We start from the raw sequence: 21,811 nt of genomic DNA on the forward strand, positions 1-21,811 counted from the left end.
GTAAAAGAGTATCGTCCACGAATCTCCACCAACGATCTGGTAAAAAATCTTTTTCTTTTGGTTCATTTTCTAAGTTTGCCGCAAAAAGCTTACATAGAAAAGGTGGAAGAGGATTTCCCGTAGGCGCTCCTTTTGTTTGTTTGTAAAATTGCCCTCCTAGGTTAAATTAACTACGTACTCTAGTTTTCCAAGTATTGCCATATCGTTGGAAGAGAAGCCAATCTTCCAAGAGATTGATGGCTTCTTTCAGTGGGAGACTCGGGAAGTACGCCGTGACATCAAAAGAAACCATTATCTCCTTTTTGATACACCCCAAGGATTTAAAAGTTTTAACAAAATGTTCTGTGCTCTTAAGAGGTCGACTGGGAACTTCGTTCGGCATTGGTTAACATTCCTTGACCATTTTTCTATCCTTATGTTGGTGCTTCCATAGCAGAAACAATCTTTTTCCTTTCATTGTCAGGTCAGTGTACTTTTGGAACGCCCTTTGTTCTAACAAGGGAAGGGTTTGGAACACTTTTTAACGCAACACCAAAAATTGGTTGGTTAGCATTCTTTAATAGTTTTTTTTTTTCAAAAATTTTCACCATGTCCGCAAGAGGGTCGACTTTCTGTTTCCTATATATTTTTTTTGTTCACACAGCATTTATTTGACACGGCACAAGGTGTTTCCTATATAGGCCATTATCAAAATAATAATTTTATTCCCTCTGTCAGTTCAAATTAACAGCAGATTTGTCACGTAATTGTTTAATCGTCTGTAAATCACATAATTTGCATGACGTGGGAGTTTTTAAACATTTCTGAAAAGAATGTACGCACTTTACTTACTTGTGTGGTTCCCATGCCAATTTCAATGTCATTGATAGCCTGTTCAACATTTGGTTTATGAAAAGCAGCAATGGTGAGGCCTCTGTTAAAAAATTTTGTTACCAGTGTGATAAATAGCATGAAGATCATTTGCCCAGAAATACTATTAATATATTGTACCTTAGTTGCCTTTTCCCACGCTTTCTCGTAAAAAACAACTGGTTCAGTTATTTAACACCCAATTTTCGTTTCACCCCTCGCAATTTTCGCTTTTGTTACGAATAGTGCGAACCCAGCTATGTTTTTGCGAATCCTCGTTATTTTTTTTTCAACCTCAAAAACTTATTCGGCTCAAAACGGCTTGATTGCCTTCTTGAAAATTTGATTGATGAGCTGTTGATGGAATCACTTTATATTTTCAGTTACAATATTTTTCTTTACTTTTTTTTTATATCACTTTCAGTTATAGATTTTGATGAGAATTTAAAATCCTCGAACTGACGAGATAACGGGTGATAACTAAAAATTTGGATTTTTTTCTACTGCTGTCAAAAAAAGGTGGATGAAATTAAACAAAAACTAATTTATTTTTCGTGAAGATACAGTAATTCTGGACGAAAAAAATTTGTTGGCTATTTGAGATAGGTTCGGTATCGGCTCTACGAAGCTTTCTTATGACGCTGCAACAGGAGCGTTGTACGGTCTTCACGTCGACCGACTTTTCGAATGCATCTCCTGATTCTACCAATCAACTGTTTGCAGTGCGTTGATCTGCAGTTATTTTTGCACCAAAGAAACTCAAAATACCAAAGAAATCTTCGATTGGACGACACTGAGGTAGATTCGTTGGATTGCGTATTTGGGGTACAAATCGAGTCGAGTGGTTGTTCAGGAACATTTTTGTTTTTTGACGTATTGTGATGATGATTTATCTGGCCAAAACACATACCTTTTATCGGTAGGGTGTTTTTGAAGAAATGCAATCAAAATTTTGTTTAAACAAGCGTTCTGATATACTTCTTAATGGATAACCAAACCACTAGGCTTTAACCATGATTTTGACGAAAAGGAAAAAGTCGTTTCCTGTTAACTACTCTGGCCGGTCTTGCACTATCTTCCTGGCGGATTGTTGTTGAGCTTTGCAGGAAATAATACACAGTCGAAACCGGAATTTTTTTGCTTTTAATATTGTGTACCGTGAAATTTTTGTCAAATTGTTGTTCAGTTTATAGCGAACTGTACAAAGCGCTTACGGAATGCTCTCTGTTTCAATGACATTTTGAACAGAACTGGGCATGCATGATCAAACAAAAATAACTGGCATAATGAGGAGAAAGAGGGAGTTTACATATACAAACTCACATTCCTCACTGAGCGTGTTTGTTGTGTAGTAAGAGAGCCTCAAAAAAAATCCCTATTTTCAGTTGTCACCCGTTAATATTTGTTTATGTCACAGCGCTCTTTTCGAGTTTCCCAGTGGAAGGAACCATGATTCTTTTGGAAGGTTAGCCTTATAAAACTAAAGTACGTAGATATTTGAAGGTAACTCGACATTGTATATAAGACAATTATTTTTTTATTTGTACGTCATTTCGAGGGAAATTTTATAAGCAAACCAAAAGAGCGCCTAGGGGAAATCCACTTGCACCTTTTCTATGTGGGCTTTTCTTGATGAACTTGTAAAATACACTAAAAAATTGTTTTTTTTTGTAGCTTGAAAGTGACGGCATAAATGTATCATTGCACAAATTTCAACCAATTTGACTTCAAAAGTAATATTCAATGTATACATAGTGTAAAGAAGTGCTTTCTTCATGATACTAAGTATAGTTAAAGTGTCTATTTGCAAGAATATATTAGGAACAATGCATTAAAAATCAAAATATAAAAGTGCGATTTGCTCGAACAACCAATTTTGTAAATGTTACAAATATGCGATTATGGGCAGTTTAGTTTTCGAGGAAACAGGAAATAGTCGCTTGGAGCTAAATCTGGTGAATACAGAGTATCACCAGAGCCCCTCAGTGTCGGATTTATCTTGACAGAAAACACTTGTATTTTTGTTGGCAAATGTCAGTTTGACAGTAAGCGACGATCCAAAAAACGATAATTGTCAAACGTATAAAATTTAAAAACGGATAAATGAGAATAATGGCGTCAAATGTCCTGGAAATACACTAAGGTCGCTTTTTTTTTACGCGGCTTTTTTACGCGGATTCCGGAATTTACGTGGTTTTTACGCGGATTTCGGTTTCTCTTCACTCGGATCGCAAAAATAACGCAGGTTTTTTTTAACGCGGATTCCCTGAATTTACGCGGTTTTTTTACGCGGATTCCGGAATTTACGCGGTTTTTAGTGTACAGAAAAAAAATCTATTTTTGTTGGAATGAAACTTGGCACAGTCACAGTGGCTAGTTGGTGGGATAGAAAAACTGTCTGTGAATGAGTTGTAGATAATTGATAACGCTTCGTAAAAAAAATGTACCGAACAAATTTTTTTTTGCTAAAAGTTATTGAAAATAACATAAAATTTCAATTTACAAAAAAAATTGAACCTGTAATATGAACGAACGAAGAAAGTAGCATTACGTATTTAGAATATAATTTTCTTGAAACCATGTTTCACTAACAACTCAAAGGGTGAGTTTCGTAGTGAAATTTATTCATTTTATCAATCGTGCCTGTGAGCAGAATGAGCGGGAGCGTTGTCTTCGTGAAAGAGCACTTGTTTTCTCCGCCTTTCAATCGATCCAATAACATACCGTAATATTGTTATTCGGTCGTTTTGCCAAGTTCATGACAGTCAATGAATATTATGTTTTGCGAATCCCAAAAAAGTCTGACCACCATTTTAGCGGCTGATTATGCGTTTTAGACGCTTCAGACGACTCACCATGCAAAAGATACTCTGCCGACTGCTGATTGAACTCAAGGACGTAACGGTGAATTGATTCTCTGCGAAAATTCGTAATCAATGCTACATTTTCCACCGAAAGTTAGAGACGTTTGGCTTTTTTTATCAATTGTTGAGAAACGCGGCACCCAGCTTGTTCATTCGTGAGCATTCATGAATGATTTAATCTACGCATTCTCTTAAATGCTAGCTCATCTAATTTGACTCTGTGGTTATTAAGCACAATTTTACAAATTTTCGGAAGTTTTTGCAAGAGTTACACCAGATATCAGACGTTGTTTTGGTACTTAAATCATTGTACCAGCGACTTTATTCTGTCACTTCTCATGAATCATGTGGTTATTCCTCCCGCTTTTATACGCATTTTCATTTTTTACACAACTCATTCGTCAAGTCGCCCAGTAAACTGATCTCCGTTTCCCATGTCAACGATTCTGCCACCTAGAAATAGATTGCCTCCATACATACCAACAATAAATAGAACATATTTATCGAATCTCGCTAATTCTTCTACAAATTTAGCTTATATTTGTACTTGCTGTTGACGTGCGGGATATTTTTATACTGAGACTATTACTCGACCCTTGAGGATATCCGTTACCTTCTAGAGACCGTGAAACCTAATTATCTTATCTTGAACAATGCACTTTATATCCTAACAGTATTGGTCGAAGCAAACAATGACATCATTATTCATCATGTTTTTAAGCTGTAAACAGAATGTCGCTTTAAAGTTAATATCAGTGTCATTTTGTCATTTAGTTGAGCAGCATTCCGTAAGTTTCTCTACATGTAGGGGAAAGTAGGTAAAGACGGACATCCTAAGGTTTAATCTAAATAATTACTTAGGTATTGCTATTTAGATCGCAGTAGTCATACAAATTGAAACTTAAGGACATTTGTTTTCATAATCATTTTTGGTTTTAGTGAACTTCCTCCAAGTTTTATGTATTTTGGGTCTTCAAAAATAAGACTACAAATTGCTGTTTTTTGTCATGGTTGGGAAAGACGGACACTTGGGGTGGGTAAGATGGACACTACGAGGCTAAAGGTGGACACTCACAAAAAAGATGTAGTACGTTAAGTATTCTTTTGATTTATGTGTTAAGTGATGGCCATACATTACTCTACGTTATTAAAGTCCATCTATACATCACGTGAACAGTTTGAGAGGATGGGTTTCGATGAAGGCGAAAATTCTCCGCCTATATGGCCTGTTCTAACTGCTAAATGATTAATATCTGCTGGTTTCTCTCGCGGGTGTACTTTGTGAACATCTGTAGTACACAACAGATGCTACATGTGAAAATTCTTGGAAAATCCGTATGTCCATCTTTCTCTACCTTAGTGTGTCCGTCTTGCCCGACCTGGTTGTAAATTTTTCAAACGATCGTAGCTCTTCATCGGAACATCGAAAATCTGCTGGATTTTCACTAAAAAACCGAGGAAAGACTAATTAATTACTTTACTATTGTGAACAAATGAAAACACGTAAGTTTCACGAGTTTTTCACTATTTTCCGTGGAATAAAAATTACATCAAATTGCGCGTTCACGAAAATATTCTTTGTTTTACTTACAAATTTGACAGTTTGCTTGCTGAAAACCGATAATGCAACTCAAAAGCATTAACACACTATAAAGAAGGTATTTGCATCACTCAACTATCATAATACATTTTAGTTTGTGAAACATTAAAAGTGTCCATCTTACCCGCAGTGTCCGTCTTTACCTACTTTCCCCTACGCTAGAACTTGCATTGCACTAATGCTTTTATTCTTTAGATTTGTTATTAACCGTGATCGATAATTCCATGTGCGCTTTCATAACTCATATTTAACAATTTCAATTCGAGTCATTAAACACCCTTTGTATGTCTATAAAAAAAATCTAGTGTGCACAACCAAAGTAACCAATCGACCCCGTATTTTCCTTGCTCGTTTCGTTTTCTCCCTAGGTGGCGTTATTCGCTGTCATCGAGAGGCGCTTTCGTGCGCGACACGATCGTCCGCTGCCGCCGCCACCATCGGTGCCATGCTTGCCAACTCCACCTGCCACCCCGCCTTCGGATGCCACTGCGGAAGATGGTTTGTTGGCAAATGTCTGCAATGAGTATCTCACCGTAATTGACGCCGCTGCCACCGCCAGTACACGGTGGACCTACGCCACATTCCGCTACTATCGACGTAAGCACAAGCGCAAAATGTCCCCCCAGGCCAACCCGAAATCGAAACCGTACAAGGAGTTCCGCATGGCGGCCTCCAGCTCTCCGTCGGCCTCGTCGTCGACTTCGTCCATCTCGTCCAACCAGGGACTGTCGGGCAGTGTCAGTGGCGGACCGGCTCGCTTCCGGCGCCGTCGTCGCCGAAGGAGGCGGGTGATAAATGCCGCCAGTAGTAAGGTGGGGTGCAAGCAGAACGAGGATGACAGTGACCAGGAAGAGGAACCAGAGGATGCGCAACCACAGCAGCAGGACTCATCGGATGAAGATTTTGATGACGAAGTGGATGCGAGACTGTCCACCGGTGTCATCAATGGGCGCACACATGACACGGGAGACGATGAACCGATATGTAAGATTTTATTCTTTGATTATGCACTAACAATCGCTGTACAAATTAGCTTAACAGAAAGGATGTTTGCTTCTTAATATTTTTTTTCTCCTTCAAATGTGGTAGATAATTCTTTTTGTCGCCAGCTTTCATATAGTTATTTGTTCCCAGTAATTTTTCTTTGTAATTAATGTGCTCCGTTTTAACGATTTGTTCGTAGAAATTCGAAACCATTGTTTTCGAATGATTAATTTTCTTGATTCAATATGATAATTCATGCCGAGTTAGAAAAAATAGAGTTCACGAAACTTCTTAATAAACTATAAAATGAGTTGATTTAGAACTTGAATGAATCGAGCTATGTATTTGTAAGTATTCCTATAGTTTGCTGTTATGACTGCTATCTTTATTGTTATTAATCGACGAACAACCGTTGATTTGTTTGTTGATATATCCTCTGTTGCACGTTCGGTTGTAGTAAAAATAAACAATCATGCTTGATTTCGTACACAGAGCTTGTAGTACTGCAAACAATGTGTGGGAAAACTAGCCTTTTCCCCTTGAACCCTTTCGAACCTTGGGCAAGTGTAGTACCCGCGCGAGTGCACCTGCCAGCGTGCGTGTGCTTGGCTCAGTTCCGCAGACTTGATTAGCGAATGCACCCTTGACCAAGCCATCGCCAAACGCTTAAATACACATAAAATGAGTGTGTGTGCGTGCTTTGGAACCGGTTTAGTTTACAGATAAGCAATAAAAATACAATTTCTTGTTATCGCAAAAAGAACATGTCTATTCCGCGAAACTAGTCGTTTCAAACAACCGATCGTCGACATCTCCGTAATCGCAGATTTGGCACGTGATCCGACACATGTTAAAGGAAAGGCACGAGGCGTGAAGTTAGCGAGAGATTAGCTGCGGTAGCAATCAAAGGAGCGCCTATTTCCCTACTGATATTGCTCCGATGTCTGCGCTGTCTGCTATGCACTTTAGTCCTTGACTTTGCTGAGTTTGTTTGATTGGTCATAAAGTGCCGCAACGTGCTATCAAGTGGGCATGATGTGGGCTGTTAGTGTGCCAAAGGTGATTCTAGACCAAATATCCGCTATTCTAGATGGTATCCAATACTTTTTGAATTTCTTTTCATTACTATCCGATTTTTGAAGGCGTAACTTTCCAATTAGATCCTCTGACGTACAAACTTTTTTGTTATTGTTTTCTTACAGCCATGCCATGGTTCGGTATGGACATCGGCGGCACCTTAACGAAGTTGGTGTACTTCGAGCCAAAGGACATCACACCTGGCGAGCTGGACCAGGAGGCCAAAGTATTGCGCAACATTCGGCGATATCTAACCAAGCATTCGGCCTACGGGGATACAGGCCACCGGGACACGCACCTGCAGATGGATGATGTTGAGATTCGGGGTCGACGTGGATCACTGCATTTCATCCGATTCCCGACGGCTGAGATGGATAAATTCTTAGCTTTGGCCAAACGGAAAGGTATGGCCCAGTTGGTGACGACGGTCTGTGCCACCGGAGGTGGTGCCTTCAAGTTCGAGGATAACTTCAAGTATGAGGTCAACATGAAGTTGGCTAAGTTCGATGAGCTCGATGCCCTCATTAAAGGAATCCTATTCGCCGAGATGCACAACCCCTGTGAGTGTTACTATTGGGCAAATGCTAGTGATATTAGGTAATTTACTTGAAGACGACTCGTTTTTTTTACGAAATTAACATCTTGTTTCGTTGCAGTATAAGTTCAAAGAAAAAGTTCGATTTTAGTCAACCCTACCCGTTTATCCTGGTGAACGTAGGCTCGGGTGTTTCGGTGCTAGCGGTGCGTGGGCCAGACAACTATAAGCGCATTTCCGGCACCAGTCTCGGTGGAGGAACATTCCTGGGCCTATGTTGTCTGCTAACGGGGTGCAATACGTTCGAGGAGGCTATTCAGTTTGCTACCAAAGGAGACCACACGCGGGTCGATAAGTTGGTGAAGGATATCTATGGGGGAGATTACGAGCGGTTTGGTCTTCCCGGGGATTTAGTGGCTTCCAGGTGACTAGTCGAATGTGTAATACGTGTTAATAGCATTTTTTTTATCTGCATACATTTATTTTAGTTTCGGACAAATGAATCTTGCCGAGCGGAGGGCGAGCGTCTCAAAGGAGGATCTGGCTAATGCAACGCTCGTAACGATTACGAACAACATTGGTTCGATTGCTCGAATGTGCGCTAGCAACGAGAAGATCGATCGGGTGAGTGTTTTTAGGATTTTACTATATTCGAACCTAGCTATAACTCTCAGGCTATAACATATTGCCAAATTTGTTGGCGTAGGTTCAAGTAGCCACACTGGGCTTTGTGTTACCGCTCAAATAAGCCGTTTATTCGATTTTCTATAAGTGCAAATTTTATGGGTATAAGCTTATGCGGGTGGCCCCGATATCGGGTGGAGCGGGCTTCTTCGAAATGGTAGAGCCGAATGGTATGCAATACAAAACAATTATCGTTTATCTTCAGCTTATAATGATGATAATTATGCGGTTTATATTCTACTGGTTAACATACTGCGAAGGGTTTCGTAATTTTCTGGTGCAGTTTTGCCAATCAACTGGCGCTTTATAGCCACCGGTATTCGTGTGGTGCGGGTGTACATGGGAAATTGAAGCTCAAACAATAATAAATTCAGGGGATTACATCATTGCACGTCGTTTGGTTTTTAAATAAATATATTAAAAATACAGTGTAATGGTTGAAATTACTTTAAGGAATTCATACAGAATGACACAAAGATTTAGATCATTTTGACGTATTATTTACGTAGTTCGTTTTATCAGCAAAATTTGGACTGTTTGAAGCTATTTTTTCATTTCTTTAATTAAGAGGTATTCAGATTTTAGCTGGTTTGCCTCTAATTAAAACTAATTAGAAAAAGTGTTGATTGATATTTCCTACATTTTGAAAAAAAATTCGGGCAAAGGTTAAATATGAAACGCTTTCTTTCGAGTGATTGAGATCGGTTCTATTTGTTTAAACTAAAATTAATATTTGCCATTCACTTTACAGAATATGATAGAAAAAAATACCATAATTACGAGTATCATAATTACGAGTATCATAAAAATTGAATATGTTGGGTTTCCGTCCTTTCTCTTAAAGTTGCTCTTATTAATTTTTCCTCATAACTTTTGAGAATCATTTAGTAAATGAAGAAGAAATTAGACAATATTTTCGTTATTCCCACCGTGTGCTTCACTAATAGCATAATAATTTCTGATAGAATTAAAAAAACCTACCTAATTTGACAATTATTTTAACCGTCTTTTTGAAAGATTAAAACTATTCATCGCTGTATTAACGATGGCTGTTTGAGAAAAAAAATATTAGATGCGCAACTAAGTGCTTGCTGATGAGAACTAACTTCCCTGACTCGATAGCTGTTTCTCTACAATAACGGCGATACAACCGTTAGTTAATAAAATCAAAAATTAAAGAGCCTACACACCAGAGAGACGTAGAGACACTCACCCTTAAGGCAACTGTCAACATCGAAACGGATAACGGTAATGCAAAATTATACAGCTCGCCCGTTTTGATGTTTTTTTTTCTTCATCTATCCCGTTTTGATGTTGACAGTTGCCTTAACGGTGAGTGTCTCGGCGTCTCTCTGGTGTATAGGCTGACTATCAAAAATCGCTTCAAACCAAGAAAATCGCTATGGTTGCTTTTCCTAAATTGATGGAGCTTACGACAATGCATCCGAACATTGAACTATAGTTCAATGCGTGGGGCCTGGATAACTGTTTTATCGAATGGATAATGACGATACTTAAATCTCAAAAAATCTCTGCTGCCCTTGGAGGTGTTCAACTAACTATTAGATCGATTAAGGACTGTCCTCAAGAAGGAATACTTTCACCCTTATTGTGATCCTTAGTAGTAGGCGAACTCCTTAAAAGGCTAGCAAAATTCGGATATGAGGTGATTGGCTACGCAGATGATGTTACCATAATAGTTTGTGAGAAGCTTGATGACACGATATCTAATCGGTTACAAACAGCGCTTAATGGGACTTTAAATGGTGTAGAAATTTAAAATATGTGTCTTAGTACCTTTTTCTAGAAGAATAAAGCCTACTCTGAATGGAGTTCAGATTCAGTTTTCAGAAGAAGGCCTCGGTGTTACTTTTGAAAAAAACTGAGCTGGAACTCCCACCCAGACAAGAATGCTCTGTGAGTCTGTAGTAAAGCTGTGGGGAAAACATGGGGATTACGAGCAAAAACAATCGACTGGATTTTTTCGGCAATAGGTCGTCCGTAATTCACAAATGCTGCACTTAATGATGTAACGGTTCTAGTGAAATTAGGCAAATGCATAGGCTTGCCTGTAATATCAATAACCAGAGCAATAAGAAGTATACCTACCATCAGCTGCTTTGGATACTTTTCTTAATTTGATACCCTTACACCAATTCGTAAAGCAGCAGGCTGTTTAAAGTGATTTGAAGGTAAACTCAGATGTTAATACAATAGAAGATTGGATGACAAAAAAGACAAACTATGACGTTCTCTTCAAAATTGTTAAATCAAGCCGCTATTTGGTGGGCCGTGTTTGCGGCCAGGTTTCATTGTAATATTTGCCGATGGGTCGAAGATGATATAAAATACTGGATCAGGAGTGTTTGACCCTGGAATCAGTAAAGTTATACCAATGCAGGCCCTGATTTAAGGGGGGGGGGGCAAAGGGGGCAAATGCCCCAAGCCTACCGATTCAAGGGCCCCCCCTAGTCCTGGGGCGACCTTTTTTTTGCTCGTCACCTTCCAGAACGATACCTCTAAAGGTTTTACGAAAAGAGGACCTCACAAACAAATTTGCCCCAGGCCCGCAGCGCCTTAATCCGGCCCTGTACCAATGGGACATTATCCAACGGTCTTTCGAACAGAAATTTATGCTATTAGTAAATGCGTGGAGATCTGTTCAAAAAGTTAATAAAGATTTGCAAAAATGCGCTTATTTTCTGAGTCAAGCGGCTCTCAATGCATTTGAATCTTTTACATGTAAATCGAAGCATTCTTTCATTAAGCCAATTGGCGAATGAAGTAACTCTACATTGGATGTTGGAAACGGAAAAAACCAAGATTCTAGTAAGATGTTTCAGAACCATATTTTATCGGTCCGGAACCATTTTGTGGAGTCCCGAAGTCTTAAAACTCTACCATGAACTTTTTTTTTTCAGTCCTCTGAGTACTGACCGGCTGCAATAAAAGCCAAGGTCCAGGCTTTGAATCTTGGGAAAAATGATCTTCGGGTAATTACTGGTCTATTGACTGGTCAGGTATCATCTAGATAAATGGGACAAGCCCATTCAACAGCATTCCGTTTTTGCCAGTTAGAAACTGAAACTGCTGAACACGTACTCTGCAATTGTAGAACACTGTTCTGGATGTCATTGTTTGGAAATGGCCTAATAAGGTCTTTAGAAATTTGGCGAAGTGATACTGGTAGATTACAATACAATAATTCTAATCAATGGATGCAGTTGCGTATAAGCTCTGTACAGAAGAGAGAAAAAAGTCCTTGCTTTTTTTTTACTAAGAAGGCAATTTATTTTGAAAAAATAGCTCAAAAACAATATCGATATTTTTTTTGGCACATTTTGCATGTGTAGGATAAGTACAACGATACACCGTGTCCCAGTGCTCAGTCGAGAAAATATCCAGCTCTAAAAGATCCTCGACTCGATCGGGAATCGAACCCGATGTCACAACCGTGTGGGAGAGGCGGTAAAGGCGGGTCAGGTACAACTTCGACATTTGAGCGTTCGTGTGTAAGTATAAACGATTTTGCAGAGTGAGGCCGAGCGTTGTCCTGCAGTAGAATCACATCTGCTCGTATTGTTGCTGTTTTCCCTGGTTTTATCGCATCAAATGGTATTGATCAAATGGTTCTTATGCGACGAACCTTATCTGTTTCTCCGGTTATGTAATCGATAGCTTCGTTGAGAGGTCTCAAACCGACGCGATCTACACTGATCTGACTGCTGCATTTGACAAGATTAACCACCGCATTGCCATTGCAAAACTGGACCGATTTGTTTTCTCTGGCAACCTGTTGAGCTGGCTGGATTCTTATCTCTCAGGACGGACGATAAGTGTGAAAATTGGCGACGATTTATCTGAATCATTCTCTGCAACTTCAGGGATTGCACAAGGAAGTCACTTGGGCCCGTTAATGTTCCTGCTTTTCTTCAACGACATAATAAAATCATTAAAATGTCCCCGACTGGCATTTGCGGACGATCTGAAGTTATTTCTCAAAATCAATAATAACAGCGACGCTCTATTTCTGCAACAACAGTTGAACGAATTTTCACACTGGTGTGAACTGAATCGCATGGTTCTTAATCCCACCAAGTGCCAACTAATTACTTTCACGAGGAAAAACAACCCACTGATTTTCGAGTATAATCTGAACGGCGCACCATTACAGCGTGTAGACCATGTTAACGATGTTGGAGTTATTATCGACGCTAAAATCACATTTAAGCAACATGTCTCCTTCATCGTTGCGAAAGCTTCCAGGCAGTTGGGACTGATTATTCGAATGACACGCGACTTCAGGAACATTCGCTGCTTGGTTTCTCTTTACATTTCACTGGTTCGGTCCTGTCTGGAATACTGCTATCCAGTTTGGGTCCCTCATTAGAACAACGCAATTCATCGCATCGAAAGCATCCAGCATCGGTTTATTCGCTATGCCCTCCGTTTGCCCCCTTGGAGACAGCCTATGCGGAATACTCGGTACGAAGACCGTTGTCAGCTCCTTCATATTGACACACTTTAACTGCGCCGAGAAACAGCACGCGCCATGGTGGTTTCCGACGCCCTCACCGCTAGGATTGATTGCCCTACAATTCTCCGTCAGATCAATTTAAACGCACCCTCAAGAGTATTACGCAGAGTTTCATTGCTTCACATTCCATTCCGCCGCACCAACTACAGCGCAAACAGTGCCATTATTGGCCTTCAAAAAGCGTTCAATCGTGTTTCACAAGTGTTCGATTTTCATCTGTCTGCTCGCGTCATCAGGTCTAAATTTGTTTCAATGTTCCGTAGTTTATTGTATTGATGTATTAGTTTATTAATGCTTTAGTAACCACTAGGGCTATTTCTGCCTGTTGGTAATTTGTAAATAAATAAATTGATACCGTTTCCCAGTGATGATTCGTTCGGTTTCAACAGTTCATAATAAATAACATCGATATAATCCCACGCCTCCCCAGCTGGTCTCGAGATACGATGCTGGCCTAACAAGCCAGTCATCGTAGGTTCGAGTTTCGACTCGGGAGAGATCGTAGCGCTAGCCCCGCAATTGTCCTGTACACTTAACGGTTGGCTGCAAAGTCTGTGTATAGTAAACAGAAACTCAAGTTCCGAATCGGAATGTAGCACCAAGGCTTTGCTTTGCTTTTTATAATCCCACCAAATGTACAGCATAAACTTTGCAGCAAATATATATGGGCGAGCCGAAAGTCATCACCGGTAACGATACGCAGGAGAAAACCCTTACTTTTTTGCTGCTGAGGTAATTGTTAAAAACGACGCTCAACGTTCTTTGGTTCCGAATCACAAGAAACCCAAGTTCCTTGATTTAAAAAGCATGCAATTGCTTGAAAATGGCTTGGCGGGTAACTCCTAGTGTCGAAGCAAGTTGTTCCTGCATTTGGAGCCTCATCGAATAATCCTCCAATTTAGTGTCTTCGAAGGTTTTTTGCCTTCCTTTACGCGAACAGTCATTAACATCAAAATGACCGTCTTTAATGCGACGGAACTGAACGACGTTGTTCTAAACATTTCTGAAACATTTTCAACTTTCGATGCGCTTTAACTATCGTTTCCTTTGAACGCGATAAAGACATTTTCACACAACTAAAAGTATATTTTTTTTTTTTTCTTCACATAACATTTATTTGACACGGCACAAATACAATTTATTGTTTAACGGCGCCAATTATATCTGATGACTTAAAAACTAAAGCAAATTTTTTATCCTCGCTGCCGACTACGAGCTGAAATTAAGTCTAACTTAAAACTAGCATGGGATTTCCAATCAGTGTTTTGTTGTTCAATGGTTGTCTGATAATCGTCGAATGGCATGTATGGATTCGTTCTGCTGAGCCACGATGTCGTGAGTTGGGACAGAGGCTCGTAGTCCTTGGGTCCTGGTTCTATTGTGCGGGGTCTGGTTGCTGGTTTTGTGCTTAAGGTTCAAACGTGTTCTTGTCGTTTTGTTGGGTGTAGACGGAGGGGAACGGGACTAGACTGGGGCGTGGATGGATTTCAGGAAAACGTATATAAGGGACATGTAGGATAGGTCACGGCTCGCCAAGACATCACGAACAGGAACAGCCGGCTGTCTACCCTCGGCCTGCAGGGAAGCTATTAATTTAGACCTGGCGTCACGGTGTACAGGGCATGACCAAACCACATGCTCTATGTCGTGATAACCTTCACCACAGGCACAGATACCACTTTCCCCGAGCCCAACACGACGGAGGAGCGCGTCAAATCTATAGTGATTGGACATAAGCCGGGACATCACGCAAATGAAATCCCGACCTACATCCAACCCCTTGAACCACGGGTTCGTCGATACTTTGGGGATTATGGAATGTAACCACCTTCCCAATTCCCCTCTGGTCCAAGCATTTTGCCAACTGATGATCGTATTCTGACGTACAAGTGCGAAAAATTCATTAAAGGCAATTGGTCTTTCATAAATATCACCGTTTGTTGCGCCCACCTTAGCCAAAGAGTCCGCTTTCTCATTACCCGGTATCGAGCAGTGAGAAGGGACCCACGCTAAGGTAATCTGAGTAGATTTTTCGGATAAAGCACTCAGATATTCCCGTATTTTCCCCAGGAAATACGGAGAGTGCTTAACATCTTTCATCGATCGGAGAGCCTCAATGGAACTGAGACTGTCCGTAAAGATGAAATAATGGTCCGTAGGCGTTTTTTCGATAATCCCTAGGGTGTACTGAATTGCATCTAATTCTGCGACGTAAACAGAAGCAGGATTATCGAGCTTATGGGAGACGGTTAAATTGTTATTGAAGATACCGAAGCCAGTGGACCCATCAAGAAGTGATCCGTCAGTGTAGTACATATTGTCGCAGTTGATGTTTCGATATTTATTGGAAAAAATTTTAGGGATCTGCTGCACGCGTAAATGATCCGGGATTCCACGAGTTTCTTCTATCATGGATGTATCGAAAAACACAGTAGAATCAGAAGTATTTGATAAGTCGACACGATTTGGAATATTCGAAGAAGGGTTAATATTTTGGGACATGTGATTGAAATACAATGTCATAAAACGGGTTTGAGAATTAAGTTCGATTAACCTTTCAAAATTTTCAATCACGGGACGGTTCAAGACCTCACATTTGATTAGAATACGAGAAGACAGGCTCCAGAAGCGGTTTTTCAATGGTAGTACTCCAGCTAAAACCTCCAAACTCATCGTATGGGTCGACTGCATGCAACCTAAGGCGATACGCAAACAACGATATTGTATTCGCTCCAGTTTGATCAAATGTGTGTTTGCTGCGGAGCGGAAGCAGAAACACCCGTATTCAATAACAGACAATATCGTTGTTTGGTAAAGCCTTATAAGGTCTCCTGGATGGGCTCCCCACCATTGTCCGGTTATTGTACGAAGAAAATTCACTCTTTGTTGACATTTTTTCATCAGATACCTCACGTGACAACCCCAGGTGCCTTTAGAGTCGAACCAGACACCAAGATATTTGTGTACCAAAACCTGAGAAATCGTTTTACCCATTAATTGTGTTTGAAGCTGAGCAGGTTCATGCTTCCTAGAAAAAACTACTATCTCAGTCTTCTCCGGAGAGAATTCGATACCGAGCTGTAAAGCCCAAGCAGACAAATTGTCCAAGGTATCTTGCAATGGTCCTTGCAAATCGGCAGCTTTGGCTCCTGTAACAGAGATTACACTGTCGTCTGCAAGTTGTCTTATCGTGCATGAATTTGCCAGACATTCGTCGATGTCATTTACATAAAAGTTGTAAAGAAGGGGGCTTAAACATGAGCCCTGGGGAAGACCCATGTAGCTAATGCGAAAAGTTGCCAAATCGCCATGCGTAAAATGCATGTGCTTTTCGGACAACAAATTGTGCAAAAAATTGTTCAAAATTGGAGAAAATCCTTGTCGGTGAAGTTTACCCGAAAGAATGTCAATAGAAACGGAATCAAAAGCCCCCTTAATGTCCAAGAACGCAGACGCCATTTGTTCTTTACGAGCATACGCCAGCTGAATATCTGTTGAAAGCAACGCAAGACAATCATTCGTCCCTTTGGCACGGCGGAAGCCAAATTGAGTTTCTGATAGTAGACCATTTGATTCGACCCAGTGGTCTAAACGACGGAGTATAATTTTTTCCATCAATTTCCGGATACAGGATAGCATTGCAATCGGCCTATAAGAGTTGTGATTAGAAGCTGGTTTCCCTGGTTTTTGGATGGCGATCACCTTCACTTGCCTCCAATCCTGCGGTACAATGTTTTGCTCCAGGAACTTATTGAACAAGTTCAACAAGCGCCTCTTGGCATTGCCGGGTAGATTCTTCAACAAGTTGAATTTGATTCTATCTAATCCAGGCGCGTTATTGTTACAGGACAGGAGGGCAACTGAAAATTCTGCCATCGTTAAAGGTGATTCTATCGCGTCGTGGCCCGGAGACGCATCGCGAACAATATTTTGCTCAGGAACAGAGTCCGGACATACTTTCCTGGCAAAATCAAATATCCACCTACTTGAAGACTCCTCGCTTTCGTTGACCGTTACGCGATTCCGCATTCTTCGGGCTGTGTTCCAAAGAGTGCTCATCGATGTCTCCCTCGACGTCTCGTTCACGAACCGACGCCAATATCCACGTTTCTTTGCTTTAGCCAAGCTTTTAAGCTTGGTATCAAGCTCCGAATACCGTAAATAGTCGCCAGGTATACCTCCCGTCTGGTAGGCCTTAAACGCGTCGGATCTTTGCGTGTAGACATCGGAGCACTCTTGGTCCCACCACGGAGTGGGAGGCCGTTCTTTGATCGTTACGCCGGGATATTTCTTCGTTTGGGCTTGCAACGCGGCGTCGAGAATCAAGCCCGCGAAGAGGTTGTATTCTTCAAGTGGTGAATGATGTTGAATCGACTCGACCGCTTTTGAAATCATTTCCTCGTATAACTTCCAATCGACATTTCGTGTGAGGTCATACGGAATGTCAATTGGTCGCATGCGAGTTGACCCGTTAGTAATTGAAATAAGAATAGGCAGATGGTCGCTACCGTGAGGATCGAGGATTACCTTCCATGTGCAATCCAACCGTAGCGACGTCGAACATAAGGATAGATCCAAAGCGCTTGGGCGCGCTGGAGGTTTCGGGATACGTGTCATTTCACCGTTGTTTAAAATAGTCATGTCGAAGTCATCGCAAAGGTTATAGATTAAAGAGGAGCGGTTATCATTGTATGGGGAACCCCAAGCCACGCCATGAGAGTTGAAGTCTCCCAAAATCAAACGTGGCGAGGGAAGAAGTTCTATTAAATCAAAGAGCAACCGTTGCCCAACCTGTGCTCTGGGAGGAATATATATTGAGGCAATACAAAGCTCTTTACCTTGTATTGTCATTTGACATGCGACAACTTCGATGCCTGGAATCGAGGGGAGGTTAATACGATAGAAAGAATAGCACTTTTTAATCCCTAAAAGTACTCCTCCATATGGGGTGTCTCGATCAAGGCGAATAATATTAAAATCATGGAAGTTGAGATCAATATTTGAAGTAAGCCAAGTTTCACAAAGGGAAAATGCATCGCATTTGTTTTTATTTATCAAAACTTTAAACGAATCAATTTTTGGTAAAATACTTCTACAATTCCACTGTAAGACAGAGATAGAATCCTTCATATACGCAGTTGAATTAGGCATCGAAGGATACAATCGCTGCAAGGAGAGGCCATTGGGCAGTCAACTGCTTCAAAAATGATCTAACTGTTGGGAGGAATGCTGTAAGAAAAATTTTAATTGGATCGGGTACATTGAAAGTTTCAAAAATCCAGTCCACAATGTCAGAAAATTTCACTAATCCAGAGTTTGTTTCATCAACTGGGAGTGTAAAAGGAGCAACTGGGGTTTTAGATGTTCCTGGCAGTGCTGGGAACTCCTTCTGGGACTTTAAATTTGCCAGCCCAGGAGGAGTTTGCTTCGGTTTTTCCTCAGCACTGTTTGGTTTGTTTGTAACTTTCATTTCACTTTGAGAAATCTTAGGACCTTTTCTGGGAAGTTTAGGAGAGGAAATATTTTTCCTCTTTCTAGACTCCCCAGGATTGGCGTAAGATGCTCCCGCTGGTGAATCGTCAGAATCGGTTTCATCAGAGGACAACAGATCGAAGGGGTTCGAAGTAACGGGAGAAGTGGTAACGGTCTTCTTCAGCATGTCAGCGTAGGAACGCTTTAAACGCTCTTTGAGAGACCGTTTTATTTTATCCCTGCGCTGCATGTACACCGCACATGTCGAGAGCTCATGCAGATTTTCTCCGCAGTGAATACACTTTTCAGCGTTAACACTGCAAGAATCATCCGCATGAGACTCCCCACACTTGCCACAACGTGCCTTATTGCAGCAGTAGGCGGCTGTATGGCCTAACTGCTTGCAATTCAGGCAGTTCATGACGCGGGGCACGTAGAGCCTCACAGGGAGACGAACCCGGTGGATCGAGACGTGGCTTGGTAGTGCAGACCCGGCGAACGTAACTCGAAACGAGTCTGACGGAGTGTATACTGTTTTGCCACCGATGATCGATGCTGACCGCAATTGCTTGCAGTCGAGCACCTTTACTTCGGGACACGTTTTGTTCTTAAAGCACCCTTTGGCACTTTGCAGTACACACTCGACGGACAGACTCGAATCGGTTATGACACCGTCGATCTCCACGTCTCGTGCGGGTATGTAAACGCGATACTCGCGTGTGAAGAGCTCAGAGCAAGCTATATCGTTGGCCTCTTTCAGGTTACCGACCACGACACGGAGCTTGTTAGGCCGGACGGAATTTCGGTCACGCCCTTGTACTCCTTCGTCAGGTCTTTAGAAATCTGCAAGAGGTTCAACTTTTTCGATTTCGGTCCTGCCTTTGGCCGAAAATAAACAGTATAGCTGCCCTGGGCTCCGTCTGGGTAAAGCCTGGGGCGAGGGGGGACTGAAGAATGAACAGGGGAGGGGGTAACAGAAGGGTCAGGGTCAGAGGGGTTCGGGGATGGTGGCGCGGGAGGCGAGGGATCTACATCCATCGCGCTAAGTCTAGCGCACTAGCGCTGACAAGAACACGTACCTTTTTATTTCTCCCTTCCAGTAAGGTTGGTTGTCCGATCGTTCGAAGTAGCAGCCGTTACAGCCAGCAGCACCAATACAGCAGCACCAAACAGCCACCAGCAGCGAGCCAGGTGTGAGATCACTCCACACAGCGATACAACTCGCTGACACTGATGGCTTCTTCTTTTTCCTCGTTTGTGTCTCGTCCACTGCTGTAGCACAATCCAGCCAGCAGCCAAATCGGCTTACGCACCAGCTGGCAGTCACGATGCGAGACATTTGCACAAAGGCACGACCTTGAACCCGGATTTATTTCACTCGACCAGGCAAACAATGCCAACACTTGTTCACACGACTTTTGTTTTATACTCTATCGGACCGATCACCAAACACGTCCAGTACTGATGCGTGTTCGGCACAGAATGAACTAAAAGTATATGAGGCCACAAGAAAACCACTAACGCGTCAAGACCATATGTCTCAGCTTAATTGATTACGTTTCAGATATGAGCAATTCTCGCTGAAACTAGGCCACTAGGTGCACAAGGTCTTTCAAATTTGATATAAATACACATAGAAATAGAGCAAAAATGATAATGCCATTTATGTTTGATCGAATTTGCTGACCCCTTGGTCACCAAGGGGCGGAACAGTTTTCAGAAAAAATGAAATTTTAGCAATTCTTGATATACTGTTTGAGCTATATCTCTAAAATTCGTTATGTAAAGTACTAGAAGTAGCACTTTTCCGTAAAGAGGAATGATAGGGCTTTCATTTGAAGTGATCAGAATTCAGGCTGCCATCTTGGATTATATCAGAAAAATGCAATTTCGACCGTGTTCGCAACTACCAATTTTCGATCTGAGACCAGCATTGGAAAGCTTTGAAAAAATGCTATAAGATGCAAGAAAAAAATTAGGTGAGCATCAGTGTTAACCCATCAATTGAACCTATTTTCCAAGCTGAGTTTCAAAATATTCAACGTACACCGCGCGATAACGTAGTAACCTGTCTACTGAGACCAAGTGGATGCACATGTTATAACGCTACTCGCATTTTCAATAGTTTCTCAATAATGAGTCGTGCTCCAAAAAATTGAACCAATAGCATAAAATGACATCTTTTGCCTATAGAAAAGTCTATGCAAAGTTTCAGCCAAATTAAAAAAGACAATATAAATAAAATATTAAAACTGGGATTTTTTGTTGTTGAATTGCTTAGTAATAAGAAGCCTATCGCTTTGTTAGTATCAAACATGCTAGTGTTGTATTCATTTTTCTCACTAAACTCAAAAAAAAAAAAACAGTAGTGGCATACTAGCTGTAGCATCGATCGATTATGATAGGTATATGGAGCTAGTAGGGTTTTAACATGTGCATCCACTTGGTCTCAGTAGCCAGATTACTACGTTGATCGCGCGGTGTACGTTGATTATTTGAAAACTCAGCTTGGAAAATAGGTTCAATTGATGGGTCAACACTGATGCTCACCTAATTTTTTCTGGCATCTTATAGCATTTTTTCTCAGCTTTCCAATGCTGGTCTCAGCTCGAAAATCGGTAGTTACGAACACGGTCAAAATCGCAATTTTTCTGATATAATCCAATATGGTGGCCTAATTCAAGATGGCGGCCTAAATTCTGATCGCTTCAAATGAAAGCACTATCATTCCTCTTTATAGAAAAGTGCAACTTGTAGTACTTTACATTACGAATTCTAGAGATATAGCTCAAATAATACATCAAGAATTGCTTAAATTTCAACTTTTCTGAAAACTGCTTCACCCCTTCAACAAATTCGATCAAACAAAAATGACATTATCATTTTTTCTCTATTTCTAATAACTATGTGCATTCATATCAAATTTAAAAAACCTTGTGTAGGTATACCTATATCCTGGGTATAGCCTACCAGGACTTTCTCCAGAAAACCCTGTACGTGCCGTCGGCACGGAATTACAACTCGAGACTTGAGCGGTAGATTAAACTTACTTTATTTACACAAAAGCTTAAATTGTACCCTACAGGTAACTCAGAGTGAAAGGCTTTTCCCCTTCGATCCGGTCACCACATACCTAGCTGTTCTATACTGGCCTATGGCATTTCTTGGCCTGTCTCTTGCTTGTGCTTAACATTTAGTACATTTTAGTG

General features: G+C 41.0%; 1 protein-coding gene across 9 annotated transcripts in view; it reads left to right on the forward strand.

The window, feature by feature from the left end:
• The window catches only part of LOC129721053 (pantothenate kinase 3), a 78,946-nt gene that overhangs the window by 52,636 nt on the left and 4,499 nt on the right, over positions 1–21,811 (forward strand). For 6 of the 9 annotated variants that reach the window (XM_055673160.1, XM_055673156.1, XM_055673155.1 and 3 more), the window contains 4 exons: positions 5,682–6,297; positions 7,500–7,971; positions 8,031–8,333; positions 8,398–8,533. In XM_055673160.1, the coding sequence (XP_055529135.1) occupies positions 5,928–6,297; positions 7,500–7,971; positions 8,031–8,333; positions 8,398–8,533 (1,281 nt within the window). In that variant the 5' untranslated portion in view covers positions 5,682–5,927. Of the gene's footprint in view, positions 1–5,681; positions 6,298–7,246; positions 7,391–7,499; positions 7,972–8,030; positions 8,334–8,397; positions 8,534–21,811 lie in introns of those variants that run through there. The other 3 variants (XM_055673162.1, XM_055673164.1, XM_055673163.1) reach the window with 3 other exon arrangements.

Source organism: Wyeomyia smithii, chromosome 2, assembly GCF_029784165.1.
Source record: "Wyeomyia smithii strain HCP4-BCI-WySm-NY-G18 chromosome 2, ASM2978416v1, whole genome shotgun sequence".
Taxonomy (NCBI): Eukaryota; Metazoa; Arthropoda; class Insecta; order Diptera; family Culicidae; genus Wyeomyia; species Wyeomyia smithii.